The 16,110-nt window shown below is 41.4% G+C and overlaps 2 protein-coding genes across 2 annotated transcripts in view; both read right to left on the reverse strand.

Annotated features, from left to right (window-relative positions):
• Positions 1 to 3,964, reverse strand: part of ebf1a (EBF transcription factor 1a) — an 87,171-nt gene extending 83,207 nt beyond the window's left edge. The window contains 3 exon segments of the mRNA XM_080774689.1: positions 655 to 718; positions 1,822 to 1,978; positions 3,072 to 3,964. Of these exon segments, the coding sequence (XP_080630815.1) occupies positions 655 to 718; positions 1,822 to 1,978; positions 3,072 to 3,205 (355 nt within the window). The 5' untranslated portion in view covers positions 3,206 to 3,964.
• il12ba (interleukin 12Ba) lies at positions 3,911 to 15,885 on the reverse strand (the record flags this gene model as incomplete). The annotated part of the gene is made up of 7 exons (XM_080773476.1): positions 3,911 to 4,100; positions 11,439 to 11,524; positions 12,281 to 12,396; positions 13,416 to 13,654; positions 14,255 to 14,357; positions 15,023 to 15,316; positions 15,858 to 15,885. 7 exons carry the CDS (start codon positions 15,883 to 15,885, stop codon positions 3,911 to 3,913), a joined length of 1,056 nt encoding a protein of 351 aa, XP_080629602.1.
• Between the last annotated feature and the right edge of the window lie 225 nt (positions 15,886 to 16,110).

Raw genomic sequence — 16,110 nt, forward strand, 5'->3', positions numbered from 1 at the left:
AACTGTGTTTTGTTTAACCATATTACCAAAGAGGGTTTTTTTTTCTGTCAAGTTTCCAACAAAAAGGCTTTACTTGAGAAAATAAAGCCAACACAAACAATCATGCATTCCCAGCTAAATAACTCTAAATATAGGCCTATATAAACATGTACATGCACTAAAACTAAATTCATTACTGCGCTAAAAGACTAAAAATAAGTCGTTAAAGTAGCAGCCCGAGAAGTCGTTAATATGGTGCCGGTTGCGTTTATTATTTTTTTGCTCAGCTGAGCCTCTCTGGAAAGTGGAAACTATACACACTAAAACTACAAAACAATTCACTGGGAGTGTAAAAATTCGAATAATAATAATGTAACGGTATAGCTATATTAATAGGAATAGCTTAATAATATCCCATTTAAAAAACGTACATTTAAATCACACAAATAAAACATTTGAACCGTTGTACATTTTAAAATAAGGAAACTATTATGTCCCGCTATAGCTCTCTGACTGACTTCACGAAGGCTAATTTTTCAACGTGCTTTCAAACATCATAAATGTTGTAAGGGTTTGTTCGCTTTGCCTGTCATCTCACATTCACAACAACATAACAACGCCACGCACACATGCGTTTGATATCGCCTCGCGTCGTGATCGACCAAAGAAACCTACCGTTACTGTAGAGGAGCTGGAGTCTATAATGGATGCCATTGTTTGTCTTTTCCCCCGAAGTTTCCTGTGAAAATTGAACCCAACACACACACATAAGCAACAACGGTCACTGCGAGCACACACAGTCACCTCCAGGGACTTTTAAAACTTAATTTATGCCCCCCGTATAGTAGGCTATAGTATAGGGCAGGCTACGGCGGTGTAGCTTGCCGAAAGAAAGGGCAAGGCGACCACGCACCGTCGTATAGTGCATGGCTTTCTGAGACAGTTATATAGCCTATATTTCATTCATATTAAATAGGCTATATTGCATATATATATATATATATATATATATATATATATATTTATATTATAAAATGCACAGACATTTGCACTTTCATGAATCCCTGTAACATTTTAAATCTGTTAAAGCAATTAAGGGAGATCAGTTGATCAGAACAAAATAACATGCAGTCATTGAGAAAAAAACTGTGCATGGGGTTATATAGACTGTTTGAACAGAATTTATGTCAATGCCTCTCAGTTAAATAGGCTATACTGTAATTCCAAATTTGTATACTGAGGGGGGAAAAAACTCCAGAAATAGCCTATACTTTCAAAATAGGCTTATTATGCACAACCTTATGCACAAACAGCTTTAGGCGGCGCAAAAACACACATTAGGCAGGCTGTACAGTATATAGCCTGCTATTGCAGGCCATAACATAACATGCCCTCACTGACAACATTTTGTGTGTAATACCTTTGTGGAATTAATCTCGCGTTGAAAAGTCTATATTTGTATAACAGAACGGGGGGATTTGAGCTGCCGATTCGAGGGTCAAAGTTATGAATAATAAATAGGCCAATAATGTAGGCTATGTGCCATATTGGATAACAGCAAAACGCTATTTATGAGAAGAACATTCGTCAAGAGCCGTTATAAAAACAGGCGTATACAAGCACAAAAGCAGTCAAATTGAACTTCAACTTCAACTTATAGCAGGCCATGGCCTAATGTTTTAAAATAGTGTAGCCAAAAATTAATAAATAAAAATCCCAAGAGGAAACTAAATTGTACACGCGGTGTGCAGCCGGTGCAATTATGGTAAATTAAAACCGTCCGTGCACATGCACGATAGCGGTGGATTATTATTATTATTATTAACTTATATAAAAACTCACCTTTTCTTTCTCGACAAAATCCACATAGGTGGTTCTCTCTATTTCCACGGGCTGTCCCTGTCTGTCGTACAGAGCCAGCACGAAGTGGAAGAAGTTGGACTTCCGAAGGTTGGAGGGAGGCTGCTTCTCGAAGTGTGCCCGAGCGAGACCCACTCCACTGCGGACACAAGCACACGCATGGTCGGAGACAAAATGAGTAAAAAAATAAAAAACCCACAAAATATAAAATTCCACTAATAATAGCATAGGCTATAGGACCTTTTCAAAATAAATAAACATAATCTACACACTGCCGAAATACATTGTCAGTTTTAAGATAAAGCACATAATATCATATAGAACGCACTTCACTTCGTTCACCTAACCAGGCCATATAGTCGACTATATGGCCTATTCCAAGATTAAAAAGGGGGGAAAGTCTAACATGTCACGTTATATATAGAAGACCAGCAATATTACATTTTACAAATTTAACCCGATAACAAGTTCATAATGTAGTAGCCAGGCCTATCAATAGCGTGAAGGATACGGTTAATTAGGCCTATAACGTGCGGGACATTTTCATATTTTACACCAACTCGGTCACCTTCAAATTCGATCCCCTTTTCCCCATTATGGAATTATGGAATTGTAGATTATGTGGCTATTTAAAGAGTCCATTCAAAGTAGCCCAAAGACCCAGTTAAACCTCTGCACGCTTTATGGCGACGGTGACGAAATTAGCCAATCAAAGTGTATATAAGCGAAGTTATTCCTCCCAATAGTGAATTAATTAGGCACAAAAATCGACGGACGGAACACACTTTTCGAACCTTGAATTGAAAAGAGTGCATGGAAAAAATTAAAACCCCAAAAGCATTTAAAAAGGGGGGTTGGGTCTTGTGCTACATGATGCGGGCTATTATTCCACAATAATGACAAACCGCTTTTAATCAAAACGTGTCAAGGTTGTTGAGCCAGACATGAAATAACTTCTCGCCATATAGTGCGGTTCGTTCATCCCCAAGCACAGACACACAGCTATACGTGTATAGATCCTCTGGGAACAGCATTGATGCCCCCAGTGAGACAGACAAGACGCGCTCCGTCTCCTAATAATACCCAGAAGGAGCGTCTCATGTCTCCGTCTCTGTCGCCCAGATCAGATCGGATTCAGATCGGCTCCTCTCTCCTCTCTCTCTACGCCCCGGATCGACTCCCCCGGAGAGTCAGCGGCTCAGCGCTGCGGCGGAAAGCCGCCTCGGGCTCACCTCTGGGCGGCTGTGTTGGCGTCCAGCACCCCGGCGCCCTGCATCCATGTCCGAACTGCGTTCATCCCGGCCACCATGGGCTCTTCTTTCATACTACTCCCACTCCGGTGTATGCTCTCCTGGATGCCAAACATCAAAACAGCACCTTCTCTCTCTCGTCGTCACTATCTCTCTCTCTCTCTTCCTCTCTCTCTCTCTCCACCCCTCTCCCTCTCTCTACCTCTCTCCTCTTCTTTTTTCTGCTGCCTCCCCTCCTCTCCTCTCTCCTCTCTTCTTCTTAGCGTTTGATCGCGCTGTCACAGAAGCGAGAATCGATGTGGCGCGGAGCAAAGTGGCGTCGTGGTCTATTTCACTTCGTGTTTAGTTTTTGTTGCGCTGCTCCTCTCACACAAAAAGTAAACAAAAACATGCGACATGTGGGGAAGGAAGACGGATGGGGGGGAGCTGTCAGCATCCAGGGTTATAGCTGCTTGCTGCACCACATGTCAACAAATAGGAGAAGAGAAAAAAAAGAGAGAGAAACAACAGCAACTATACGGAGGGGGAACGATGCGAAAGCGATAAGAAGGGGGAAGCTCAGGATGAGAGGCTCAGAGTTGGCGACAGTCCCCCGGATCAAGGTGCAAGAAAGAAACCCGGCAAAACGTCAGTGTTTTGGGGGAACAAACAGTCCGCAGCCAGCGAGAGAGAAAAATCAAAGAGATCCTAAACACGTTTTCCCTATTCCCTTTCCTTCCTTCCTCCCTCCTCCTCCTCCTCCTTCTTCTTCGTTCCCTTGTTTTTTTTCCTTTCTTTTCTTTATTGACTAAAGTCTTTTCCTCGGTTCGGATGAATGAAAATCACAGTCCCGGCGTGTATCGGCAGATGATGCGCTCCCGCAACTCGGGGGTGATTTGCGCTCTTTGCTTCCCTGAGGAATCACTTTGGAGAGGAGCGTCTCTGGGATTCCTGACGGGAGCGGGGTAGGGGAGAGGGGGCGTGGCCTGTGGACGAGGGGGCGTGGCGGACCGGGCGACGGGGACACGCCCCCTACAACACACAACACTGGTGGACAATCAGCTGTCCACTGAACCCTGACTAACCCCGCCCCCCCGTTCCTTTACTGCATGTGTCCCGCCCAGGCCACTTAGCCAGAAGCTGTGCACTGTGTGTGTGTGCGTGTGTGTGTGCGCGCGCGCGCGCGAGACCGTGTGTGTGTGTGTGTGTGTGTGTGTGTGTGTGTGTGTACAGCCTATACAGTGACTGTCAATTCGATCCGTTTCTGCTGATCAATTAAGCAACACAGGTGAGGACACATGTTTGATGCTCAGAATAACCGCCTGTCTCTTTGGCTCCACTGACTGACTCTCTCAGGCTTTTATAGAAGCCTGTACAGTAGCTTGAAGATCAGCTTTTCGGCAAGCGACACGTACCTATAGGCGCACTGAGCTAAACTAGGCTTCAGACTTGGGTGCATGGGAGATATGGAGATCTGCCTGAGACTGATGTTGTGTCACTTTAGCCTACCGGTATTTGCTTTGTGGTAATTTGAGCTGCAGCTGACAGACTACATCTGTCTACAACAAAACAGACCAAAAACACAGAATCCCTCCTTTTCTTGAGAATTCATTATAGGGAATTAGAATATAGCCCCTGGGCTCACTGATTATTCTATTGACTTTATTGGGAGAATCACCAAAAACTATATAAACATGATGTTAATAGTTTAACAGCAAGGACTATTTGTGAGAAATACTGCGGTATGAACATTACATTCATATTAGAACATCATTTAATCTTGATGGGATCTCTTCTCAACAGCACTATTAGCTCATCCTTAGTTACAATCAATACAATAATGCATCTCTTTGTCTATATAAAATAGGAAACATTTGTCTGTTTTTCTCCTTAAATCTTTTCTTGTAACTTTTGGGGGAACATAAACTGTTGTTGTGTGTAAAGTTGTATATTATTGACCAAGGCAGATCAAGAGAGAGAAAAAACAAACAAACATGAATTGTGCAAAAATCCTGGCAGCACTTTGTAGATTCCTGTTAAAAATCTGTTGAACACATGCAGTCTCCGACACTGTGTTGAACATTCTTCTGTACTGTATGTCAGGGTTAAAGCAAGAGCTTGTGTAATTGGAAAAAAGTAAAATTAAATAAAGCAAATGAAAGCTTGCTCAAACATATATAAACAAGTACACAATGTGCACAGTATGCCTGTTCACATAGCCATGGAATCTAATAAGTACGGTATCTAGTACCGTATAAGCATACTGATGCCTATATTTACATCTATGTAATGGTTCACAGTTTATGCTAACCTGGTGGGTCCAATTGCAGAAAGGCCAGGCCAGACATTAAGTATACTGCTACTGGTGACAGACTGCATGGCACTGTACATGATACGTATTTATTTATATTTACTATAATGTTTCATACAGTACTATCACTGGCCAGGTCAGATTTGATTTGAAGTCTTCTCTTCCTATTGTATCTGCATCTTAATTTTTTTAATTTGAAATACCACTTATTTTCTATCTCTACGATACTCTTATCTTAATATCTATCTATCTATCTATCTATCTATCTATCTATCTATATCTATCTTGGTCAGCAGCTCTGTTTGAGGTATGCATGTTCAGTTGTATTGGGTCGTCATTTGATTATTTGAATGAAAAATAATTCAATACTTTGTCCAGTTTGGCAGGAATGTCTTAATATAAAGTAATTTGAGCCGTATTTGTACACCGCTGCCTCTGAATTGCATTTTCTGATTTTCATTAAACCTTGGGCGGCTTGAGGCTATAACAAATGCAGAGTTCGATAGGCTAAGTGTCAAGGTTAGACACCAAACCCAATCATCCCATCATAGCGGCTTATTTATGTTTATTTATGTTTATTTAAATAGCTGTTTATTTATGTCCCCTGCTGGGGGAAGAGAAATGTGAGGAGTCCGACATGTGATGACACGATACAACAGGTAGTGACAAATACACACACACACACACACACACACACACACACACACAGTCCATTTTTAATCACTAGTATGATTTAAACTAACACTGAGGATTTTACATACAGCAGACAGACAGACACTGTGGCACAAATGCATACACATGTACACACACACACACACACACACACACACACAGACACAGACAGACAGACAGACAGACAGACAGACAGACAGACAGACAGACAGACAGACAGACAGACAGACAGACAGACACAGACGTTAGGGACCATCCTTCAGCACATTTATTTGATGGTGGGCAGCCCTCTCTCACCATGATCTGTGTGCCTCGGACGGCATGCAGAGCACGGGGTTGAGGCCCCGCGGGATGGCTTGTATTTATATGGGCCAGCAGCAGCAACACGGCCTGTTAGCCCAAATATCACTATCACCCCGTATCCAAAAACAGAGCTGTCAGTTGATCCAGGCAGCCATGTTAATACCCCCCGATTAACGAACTCCATGACGCCCGGCCAGACAACACGGTTTGCAAAATATCTCTGTCCATAATTACACGCGGTCGAAAGGCCTCGGCTAATACGAGGGTGAGGACGACACGCCGTACTAATCCACACTGTTGAGTCAGAGTGTACTAATGTAACCAAATGGACCCGTGATTGTTGGTTACATTTGAAAATGGATACATTAACACAGAGGGTTTTACTGAGCAGAGAAAGAGAGATTGCACGCATTAGGGACACATATCGGTATCGGCCGATATTTGCCGCTATCGGTCAATATCGATATCGGCAAATAAAACTGACATCGACCGATGGCAGTAGCCGATATTCATCCGTTGTTGATAAGCATACATTTTGCATTGGCTATGTTGGTGTGTTGGTTATCTCTCTGTAGTCTACCAAGCTGTAGATTCTGAACATGCATTTCTTGTATTGAAGATGCACTTGTTTCCCTGGCACAAAAGGGGGAAATAAAAGCAACTAAAACTAAATAGGCATAAACATATATATAAAAATCAGTATCGGCTATCAGCTAAATTGTTATTTTAAACATCAGTATCGGCCAAGAATGTCCATATCGGTGCCTCTCTAGCACACGTGTGTGTGTGTGTGTGTTTGTACTGGAGCTGAGGGGACTTTGAGTGTCTGTTGAGTGTCCACGGCTATGCCTATAGATACCAAACATATGGGAATGTTATTAAAGATCTTGGTGTGCAATATACCACGACTGGACACTTTGAATTAATTGTGACGTGGAAAAGGCTAGTTGGAGACATTAACACCCGTCTCCTGTACAACCGCCAGATGTTCTCGTAAATCAAGAGGTTGGGCTGATGATAATAATGGCCTGATTGAATTGAAGACTCATAAAATGACTTGTTGTAAAAAATCTGGCATATGCCTATGAGAATGAGCCTTCTGTCTAACAAGATGTTCTGTAGGATACATAAAAGGGGGCCGCACTATTATGTTTTAAAACAATTCAAAACTGTAATTATATTAGAGAAGCTAATACCAACCACTTTCTATTTTGGACATGCTATTATGAGGCGAATATGGTCATACACTGTCCAAAATAGCAGATCTGGCTCACAATGCAATGCATGTGATGCGATGAGTTGTTTTAAACTATTATGTTAGACAACTAGCTTATATAGGGCTTTAAGTGGTACCTAAATAGCATACACTAAATATAGTATAGTACTGAAATAAGATAATTTAAGTAACGGTATCTGTATTATCACAATTATTGTTGTGATAAGCAAGCAAGTAGGCCTATTTTTGTTCAAGCTGGTAGGCTAATGAACTGATAAATCTGTTGGTGACAAATTAATGAATTGTAATGACGGTACAGTAGCTTGTGGTCACTGATACTGACTTTCCTCTCTCTGTGTAGCCAGGCTATATTAAGCCATGGTCTTACAGTCTTCTCCTTGTGTACTCCAGAAGCCTTCATTCTCGCGCTATTCAGTGCAATACTGCCATCTAGTGAGTTAAATCAGACACTGCCTGGTCAAACAGATGAACGCACCATGAAAGTTCTACGCTGCGCACAAGCAAAACACTTCAACTAATTACAAGCAGAAGAAAAGTGTCGTCCGTCGTGTGAATCTCGTGCTAAAGTTGAGATATTTTACTAAACAGACGTTTGCTGCCACAACTTTCAAACTAGAAGACACAATTAGGTGAGTACATAAGCAACGCCACAACAAATGCTGTATTATCTGGGCCATAGGCTAGCCATAGCGTTTTAGGAGTGAGAACTCCTAAAAGCCAAGGCGAAACAAACAAACAAACCGATCAAGTTATTTCTCTTACACTCACCTTTCTCAATATGCTAGGTTGGGATGGCTCAGGGTAGAGGCCTAGAGGGCAGAGTTGCAAGTTGCATGTGCAACGGGCCTGGTCATGGGATTAGTGCCCAAACAAACTTCCCATGCATGATGTAGCTACATCGACCGCAGGTGTTTTGTTTTCAAAAACAACTACCGGTACTTCAATAACAGGCACGATTACAGCATGCCTGGTTGGGCACTATAGAGGCCCGTATGCGCATGCATAAAGTGAATGGCAAATCGAGTGTCAAAGTGACAGGCAAAGTGAGTTTAACATTGTTTAATGTCGTTTAATGCAATTAGATATGACTTTTCTGTGTGGATGTATGGGCTGTCGAGGCCAGAAAGTAGCTTTTTGCTATGCTCAGTAGGCGTTCCTGCATAACTTCCTGGTTTGATGATGATGTCACGCGCATAGGCAGGTCAATCTGGGCAGTGGCACCAGGATGACTGGGCACCTGGAAAACTGTAATGCATTATGCTCAACAAATTACAAAAACAAAATATGATAATATAACTGTTAAAGTATGCATTTAGCGACTTACAATAAGCAAGAACGTTATTACATAAAATGCATAGAAATAGTCATCTAGGATCATAAGTGAACTTATGACATAAGAAGTACTAGTGTCATGTTAATTTGCTGCTGAGAGCAGCTTTTGAATGCTGCTCTCAGGGCAGCTCAGATGCTATTATACTGTACATACACCAATGTTAATTTGCTGCTCTTAGGGCAGCCTAAATGCTATACATACAACCATGTTACCGCAGGCCTATGAAACATTTTTTACCTCACCCTACCTCTTCTTCTTTTCATTACAGGGAAGTGAGTAGCGAGTTCACCACAATCTCCTGAACAGCATTGTCATGCTTAATGTTTTGTTCGTCATATAACAGCACCGCACACCAAAATTAGGCGATTTACAAACTCATAAATGCACCTTTTATGTTGCATTGCCATGCGTTGTGAGCTTGTAGATCTGCTTTTTTGGCACACAACACTGGTGTTGGTACCGCACCAGTACAAATCATAATTTACAGAACTAGTAACCTATTGTTCTGGTCTGGAATTTTGTTTATGTCTGTATGTTTGCATGGGATTTTCTGACATGGAATTTTGACCAAATATCTTTATGTGTCCAATTGGCAGGAAATGTCAATGGAACTGTACTTTACTGTACTACACGGTGCCATTACAGTTGGTCAAAATGGAACATTTAATTCCCAGTCTACTTCATAAACTTCCCATCGTAACAGAAAAAGGGAAGAATGCGAACTCAAGTTTCCAATGCTGTAGCCTACATTTTAAATTCATACACTAATGTAGGCCTAATTTTATTCATGTACATTATATTAGTGGTTCTATAGTTTTGCTTCTTATTGCTTGCTCTCTGGATACACCACTTGGACATATATGGGCTGCAGGATGTTTTGGGTAATGGAACATAGTGAACAACCCCACATTTTTGGTAATGACAAACTCCATTCTAAACAAATGATTGAATTCATGATATTTTATTTCAGTCTGCATTCAATAATAACAGAGGTTAGGTCATGTGTATAAAAATATACATACACTGTATACATACATAGTATGTACATAAAATTAGGCAGAAAACTAAATCTGCAGTCTGAAACAGGTGTAGGCTGAAGCTACAGCTTATAGCCTGTATAATGTGTGATAAATATGAAAAAGCTACTCCTGTGGAAGGGTTATCGTATATTTAAATTTACTATAATTACAATTTAATATAGGTATGGTTTTGCCCCCTCAATTCGTAATTAACGTTCCAATTTTGGGGCTCTGGCTTGTGGACTATAGAACCGGGCCGGTTCAACCCTGGTAGAATAGGGGCCACAGTAATTATTCTTTCTGGGACTACAGACTGTATTCTCCCTGTGGATACAAGAGGCACTGTCTTACAGTGTATAGAGTATTACTGTTGGTTGGGGCATGCATTCTGGTGGAGATTTGTGCTCCACTCCCTGTAACTACACCTAAGATTCCATGCGCGGACAAAAGAAGCTGTCTTTTTGCGTAATTTCCTGGTTTTCCAGATTCCCGGAAAAGCTTGCCCCAGCAGCATTCTGCCGCGTGGGTGGAGCTTCATTTCCATCCACCAGGTGTCTTAAAAACCCGGAAATGAAGCAAAAGACAGCTTCCTTTGGCCACGCATGGGAGTTCAAGTGTGCCCAGGCTGACTGTGTGCGCAATAATTTTTTAATATTGGACTCATACAAACAATAGGCAAAATTCATAAATAACTGGACAAGAATAAATAAGAAATAAATAGGTGAATGGAGAGTAAATGTATAAAAGTGTTCTATTTATCAATCTATCGAGAGATTTGTCCTCTGTTTCGTTGATCTTTCCTCTTGTGCTTCCGCTTTTCACGCCCTTGCCTATAATCTCACACACGCACGCACGCGCGCACACACACACACACACACACACACACACACACACACACACACACACACACACACACACACACAGAAACACACGCTATAGCACGTTATCATTATTTGCATATTGTTCAAGTACTGTTTGAACCATATAAGACCATGAGTATATTATGAGTACTTGGATTTACATGATTAATGGCAGTCGTGTAAAGTACATTTACTTAAGTACTGTACTTAAGTACAGTTTTGAGGTATTGAGTATGTATTGAGTATTAAAAAGTCCTTTACTACCTTTACTTCTACTCCACTACATCTCAGAGGCAAATATTGTACTTTTAATCCACTACATTTATTAGAAACGTTACGTACTAGTTACTTTGTACATTTTGATTACAAAACATAGCATTACCCACTTCAGCCTTATGGATTTAGAGTGGACCATTTGAAAATAGCCGATCTACAATCCGATCCTTGAAATGAGACATTCTGCATAATACTTTCTACTTTTGGTACTTTATGTTACATTTTGATACAAATACTTTTATACTGTCACTCAAGTACATTTTGAATTCCGAACTAGTAATAGTTCGGAACTAATTAGTACTAAAAATAATCCAGCATGGAATTCATAATGCAGTTTTTCACCAGCAGAGGGCACCAACCTGTAGTGGCTCCATTCGCTCCACTGTGAGTTGCACAGAGCATCCTGAGCTCGAACGCACACGGTGGTCCTTCGCTTGACTTTCACCTGATGTACCGGTATATCCGTCAATAACGTGGTCTTAGAAATGAAAAAGAGACAATAATATAATATTCCATTTCAATATATTCATTACAGTGTACAGCAGTCAGTGGTTCTCAACCTTTTCTGGATCAGAGCCCACTTGAAAATCTCAGAAGCCAAGTGTTATGGTTAGGTTCAGATGTGTGGGCCGCGTGCATGTTCAGAGCATGTCGTGATCAATTCATTGATTGTGTTCTGTCTAACTTAATAATAATATTAATACATTTAATTGTATTGAACATCCACATGGGAATCCCAGAGTGCTACATGGTTAAACACATAATCAATCATATGTAGTCCATTGGGTATAGCCGGAATGCTTGCCTTAAAACACACAATTTCAACACAGGGGTCGGGGGAACCCCAGGGGTCCTTGAGGGACTCCCCAGCTAAAGGACAGTTTGGAACCAAATGGACCCTTATGGGTCTGTAACTCTAATAGTGTACAAATGGAACCAAATGCACCCTAGACTTAAATTAACCCTAGCCATTAAATGGGGGCGTCAAACTGGGGGTCCTTAAAATTAAACGGGTTGAGAATCACTGCTAGAGCCGTAAAAATCTTCTCTTATGGGGGTCCCTGGCATATCTCTTCAAAGGGGGGTGCGCGGGCTATAATTAGTGTCAATTTGGGGGTCCTTGACATGAAAAAGGTTTTCAGACTCTCACCATAGTAGCTTGCGTGCATGGATTGGTACAGTCTTTACAGGCTCCCCTGACCTCCGCCACCTGGAAGCTGAGGGGGAAGTAAGAGTAGGGTCTGTTCCACGAGTCGGGGTATGCCCACTCTATCGTCGTGCGGTTGACTCGACTGATCGTCACTCTGCCAGGTTTCACTGCACGAGAGACACAGAAACCACACAGGGAGAGAGAGAGTCAACGGTGACTTGTAGCTTTCATTACTGTAGATACGAATACGCAGTGGTGGCAAAAGTACAATCTTTTTGTACTTAATTATACTGCAATATAGAAATACTCTTGTTACAAGCATAAAGTCTGGAATTCGAAATGTACCGGTGCTTGAGTAAAAGTGCATAAATATTGGCATCAAAGTGTACTTAAAGTACCAAAAGTAGAGGGTACTCAGAATGTCCCATTTCCAAGTTTTCAAATGTATACAAATATTTTGAAACTACAAGCTCACAATGCGCTGAGCTGTGAGCAATCAGGCATTTTAGAGTTGTTGTGTGGAAATAATGTAAAAAAAAAAGTCCCTCCCTATTGTTTAGGCTATAACTTTCCACAAAACAAGATATATTTATGATGAAAAGGAGTGGTATTCTGATTAATTGACTGCAGTTCCCGAGTAGTCCGGCAGATGGGGTGGACGGGTGGGACATTTGGTACATTTTATATTGGCCTAAAATATTGTTTATATATAATACATTGATTCATGAATCCACTTGCTGACTGGCTGTTGGTATTGGGCAATTATTTTATAGGGGTTTCTTGTGACCTTACCATTAGCATCCTATGGCAGGCAAAAATGTCAAACTTTCCTTTTGCTTTAAGTAGCCATATGACATGTCAAACTAGGGGTTTTTCCTGATTCTGAATACATTTCAAGCATTAGTTTTGCACAAAAAACACTCCTTGGGCAAAAAACATGACGTCATGACAAATGTGATGAGATCAGCACAAAATGTGATGAGGTCAGCACATTTGGGTGGCTATGGCTGTTTTTAGCCCAAGGAGTGTATTGCAAACAATGTCATGTGACAAAATGACAAAATGAAGTGCTTACTGCTTAGATCGCTATTTTGTGTTTGTGTATGTGTATGTTTTCCCCAGTTAATTTGGTTAAATGGTTGGAAAATGAATGCATCTTTAAACCAAACCATCGTTCACATCTCACCTATCCCAGACAGGTAGAAGTTCTGAAAGTATTCCTCCACCAGGAAAAGGCTACTGGTGACATAGACACTGAGAGAGATGCGCCGCGTCTCCTCTGCGTAGGGACAGTGCTGTTTGTCCAGGCAGGACAGACGGAGTCCACTGCTGTCCAGTGAACAGACGATGTCCCCTGCCGGTGAGGAGCACGTCCACCGCAGTCCACTGGGATCCACAGAGCACTGCGTAAGGTCATCATAGCCACTACGTACAAAACAGGATGGCATTTATTTGGTTTATAGATGTTGTTTCAAAATAATACCTGAATATGCTGCTGAACATTGTACATATCATTAATATATCTATATATTATCATGCACAGTATATGTACAGTAGGCCTTTATTTTATAGTACAGTAAGCTGACAGGAAATGGGGGGAGAGAGATGGAGAGTGACACGTAGCAATGGTTGTCGGGATCGGGAGTCGAACCCGCGTCACGCTGTCAGGCTGGGTTAGCAGCCTAGGTGCCCGAACCGCTAGGCCGGCCCAGGCCATTTATCTTTATTTGTTCTATTTAACCTTTTTCTATCTCTTTCCCATTGCTCCCATTCTACCTCTAGCCTCTCTCTCTCTCTTCTTACAATCACAGAATACTACAAAACATCCTGGTTCTGATTAGATAAGATAAAAACATTTATATGATTGGATAAACAATAAAGTCATCAACACTTTTCCAGCTAATATTTTTTTAAAGACTGCTTGTCTGAGTCTCCCACGGCTCTTTATACAAGTGATTAGTATGGAGAAGAATTTGTCTAAATGATGAGCATTGAATACATCACATCTTCACTGCCTTTGCTTACCGTTCAGCTCTGACAAAGGTGACTTTCCCTGAGCGATATGGATCCCATAGCCACGAGCAGTGGAACTCTCCATTGTAATTCTGTGTAGAGCAGTCTAAGTAGTCTGTTGGTAAATAATGATATACATATACACGTATACTATTATATACACAAACACATGGTAGACATTCTAAAAGTATAGATGTACATGAATACAGTGTACAGGTATACTGTACATATGCAAATGTATGCCAAACATGGATGAATAGTATACTAGCTATATCAAACACAAACAAATCATACACAAACATACTTTTAAAGATTTATTTATTTTTTCTTTTCTGCCATTATTGATAGTTTCAAGTGGAGATTGACCGGAAAGAGGGCGAGAGAGAAGGGGAGAGACATGCAGCGAACGGGACTCAAACACGCGACACGCTGTCAGGCCAGAGCCATTATGTGGCATGCGCCTGGACCACTAGGCCAGCGGGTGCCCCCATACACAAACATACTTGTAGGTAGTAGGTAGGCAATCCTATTAGGAAAGACAGAATTGTAAACTGTATAATGTATATTCTATCCCAGGGAAGGTGCAACTTGTATTTAGCTTATACATCTCTCTATGGTCATTTACCACACTTGATTCACCTACTTATATTATAACTACCGGTACTAGGCTGCTACTTTTACCACTTTTTTTTATATTTTATTACCTTTTTATTTACATATATGGACAGTATGCTGCTACCACCACAGCCAGTCTGCCAGTCTTGCTAACATGGCCCATACCTCCTTGGCCAGTCTTCTTCTGTAGAATCTTCCTCTGGTGGAGTTCTCCATCCTCTTGGATCAGCACCACGGTGTGGTTGAGGAGGGACCCGTCCTTGCCGTGGCAGGTGTAGTTTCCTCCGCCCTGGCTCTCCTCCAGCCGCACGACGTACGAGTTCCCCCTGGTGGGTCCTTCTTCCTCCACCCCCCCGTCCTTCATCCAGGAGATGTTGTCCACGTCGTCTTCATCACCGGTGTGGGTCAAGCAGGTCAGCGGCAGCTGGCCGGAGGAGCCGGTCACCTCCACGACGACAACTAAAAGAGCAAGTACCTTTTTTGTTTTTGAGCTGCAGTTAAACTGGATTTAGCGGATGTTTTCTACATGGGATACATGTCTATTTTCGTCAGTGCCTTACCCCTTATCCCTAAACTTTTTTTTACTATTAAAAAAAACAAAAACTAGCCGGGCTTGTACTGTAGTTGGTTATTTGAACTATTCAAAAAAAAAAAAAAAAAAGTAAGGTAAGGCAATGATGAAAATAGGGCCCTTATAGAGACCAAACCTACCGTTCGGCAGTAGAGTCCATTGATTCCTTGGGTTTTGAACATGGACTTGTTGTAGAAGTGCGCAAAAGACGCTGAACACACACAATCTCATCTGAACAAAGGACAGAGATAGTAGTTAATTAAATACATAGAAACCTTTGAACAAATCTGGACTTAAGTTGAATTCACATTATCCAAGACACCAAATCCAGTTCCTGAAACATTAGGCTTACTTCATTACCATAACATTATAAAGTAGTAATAAAAAAACGTCTATACAGATTAACTATTGAATTAATACAGTAGTTACCTTGATTGGCGCTGGTGGCCACCACCATTAGAATGCTACAGTACATTTGCATCTGCTTATATACACGCTGCTGACATTTGAGTCAAGGAAATTTCCCCATTCAAAAGAGTAACTTCACTTTCCATGGAAAGGAATACCAGAGATGATAACATCACTCTCTCACTTCCCGTCTGTTTTGTCTGTTGGGAAAGTGAGTTTTAGGTTAAGGTTGGTTAAGTTGGCCGATTCATTGTGTGATCTGCTTTCACTGAGT

This window comes from Protomyctophum bolini (assembly GCF_963924005.1).
Source record: "Protomyctophum bolini genome assembly, chromosome: 10".
In the NCBI taxonomy this organism is placed as follows: domain Eukaryota; kingdom Metazoa; phylum Chordata; class Actinopteri; order Myctophiformes; family Myctophidae; genus Protomyctophum; species Protomyctophum bolini.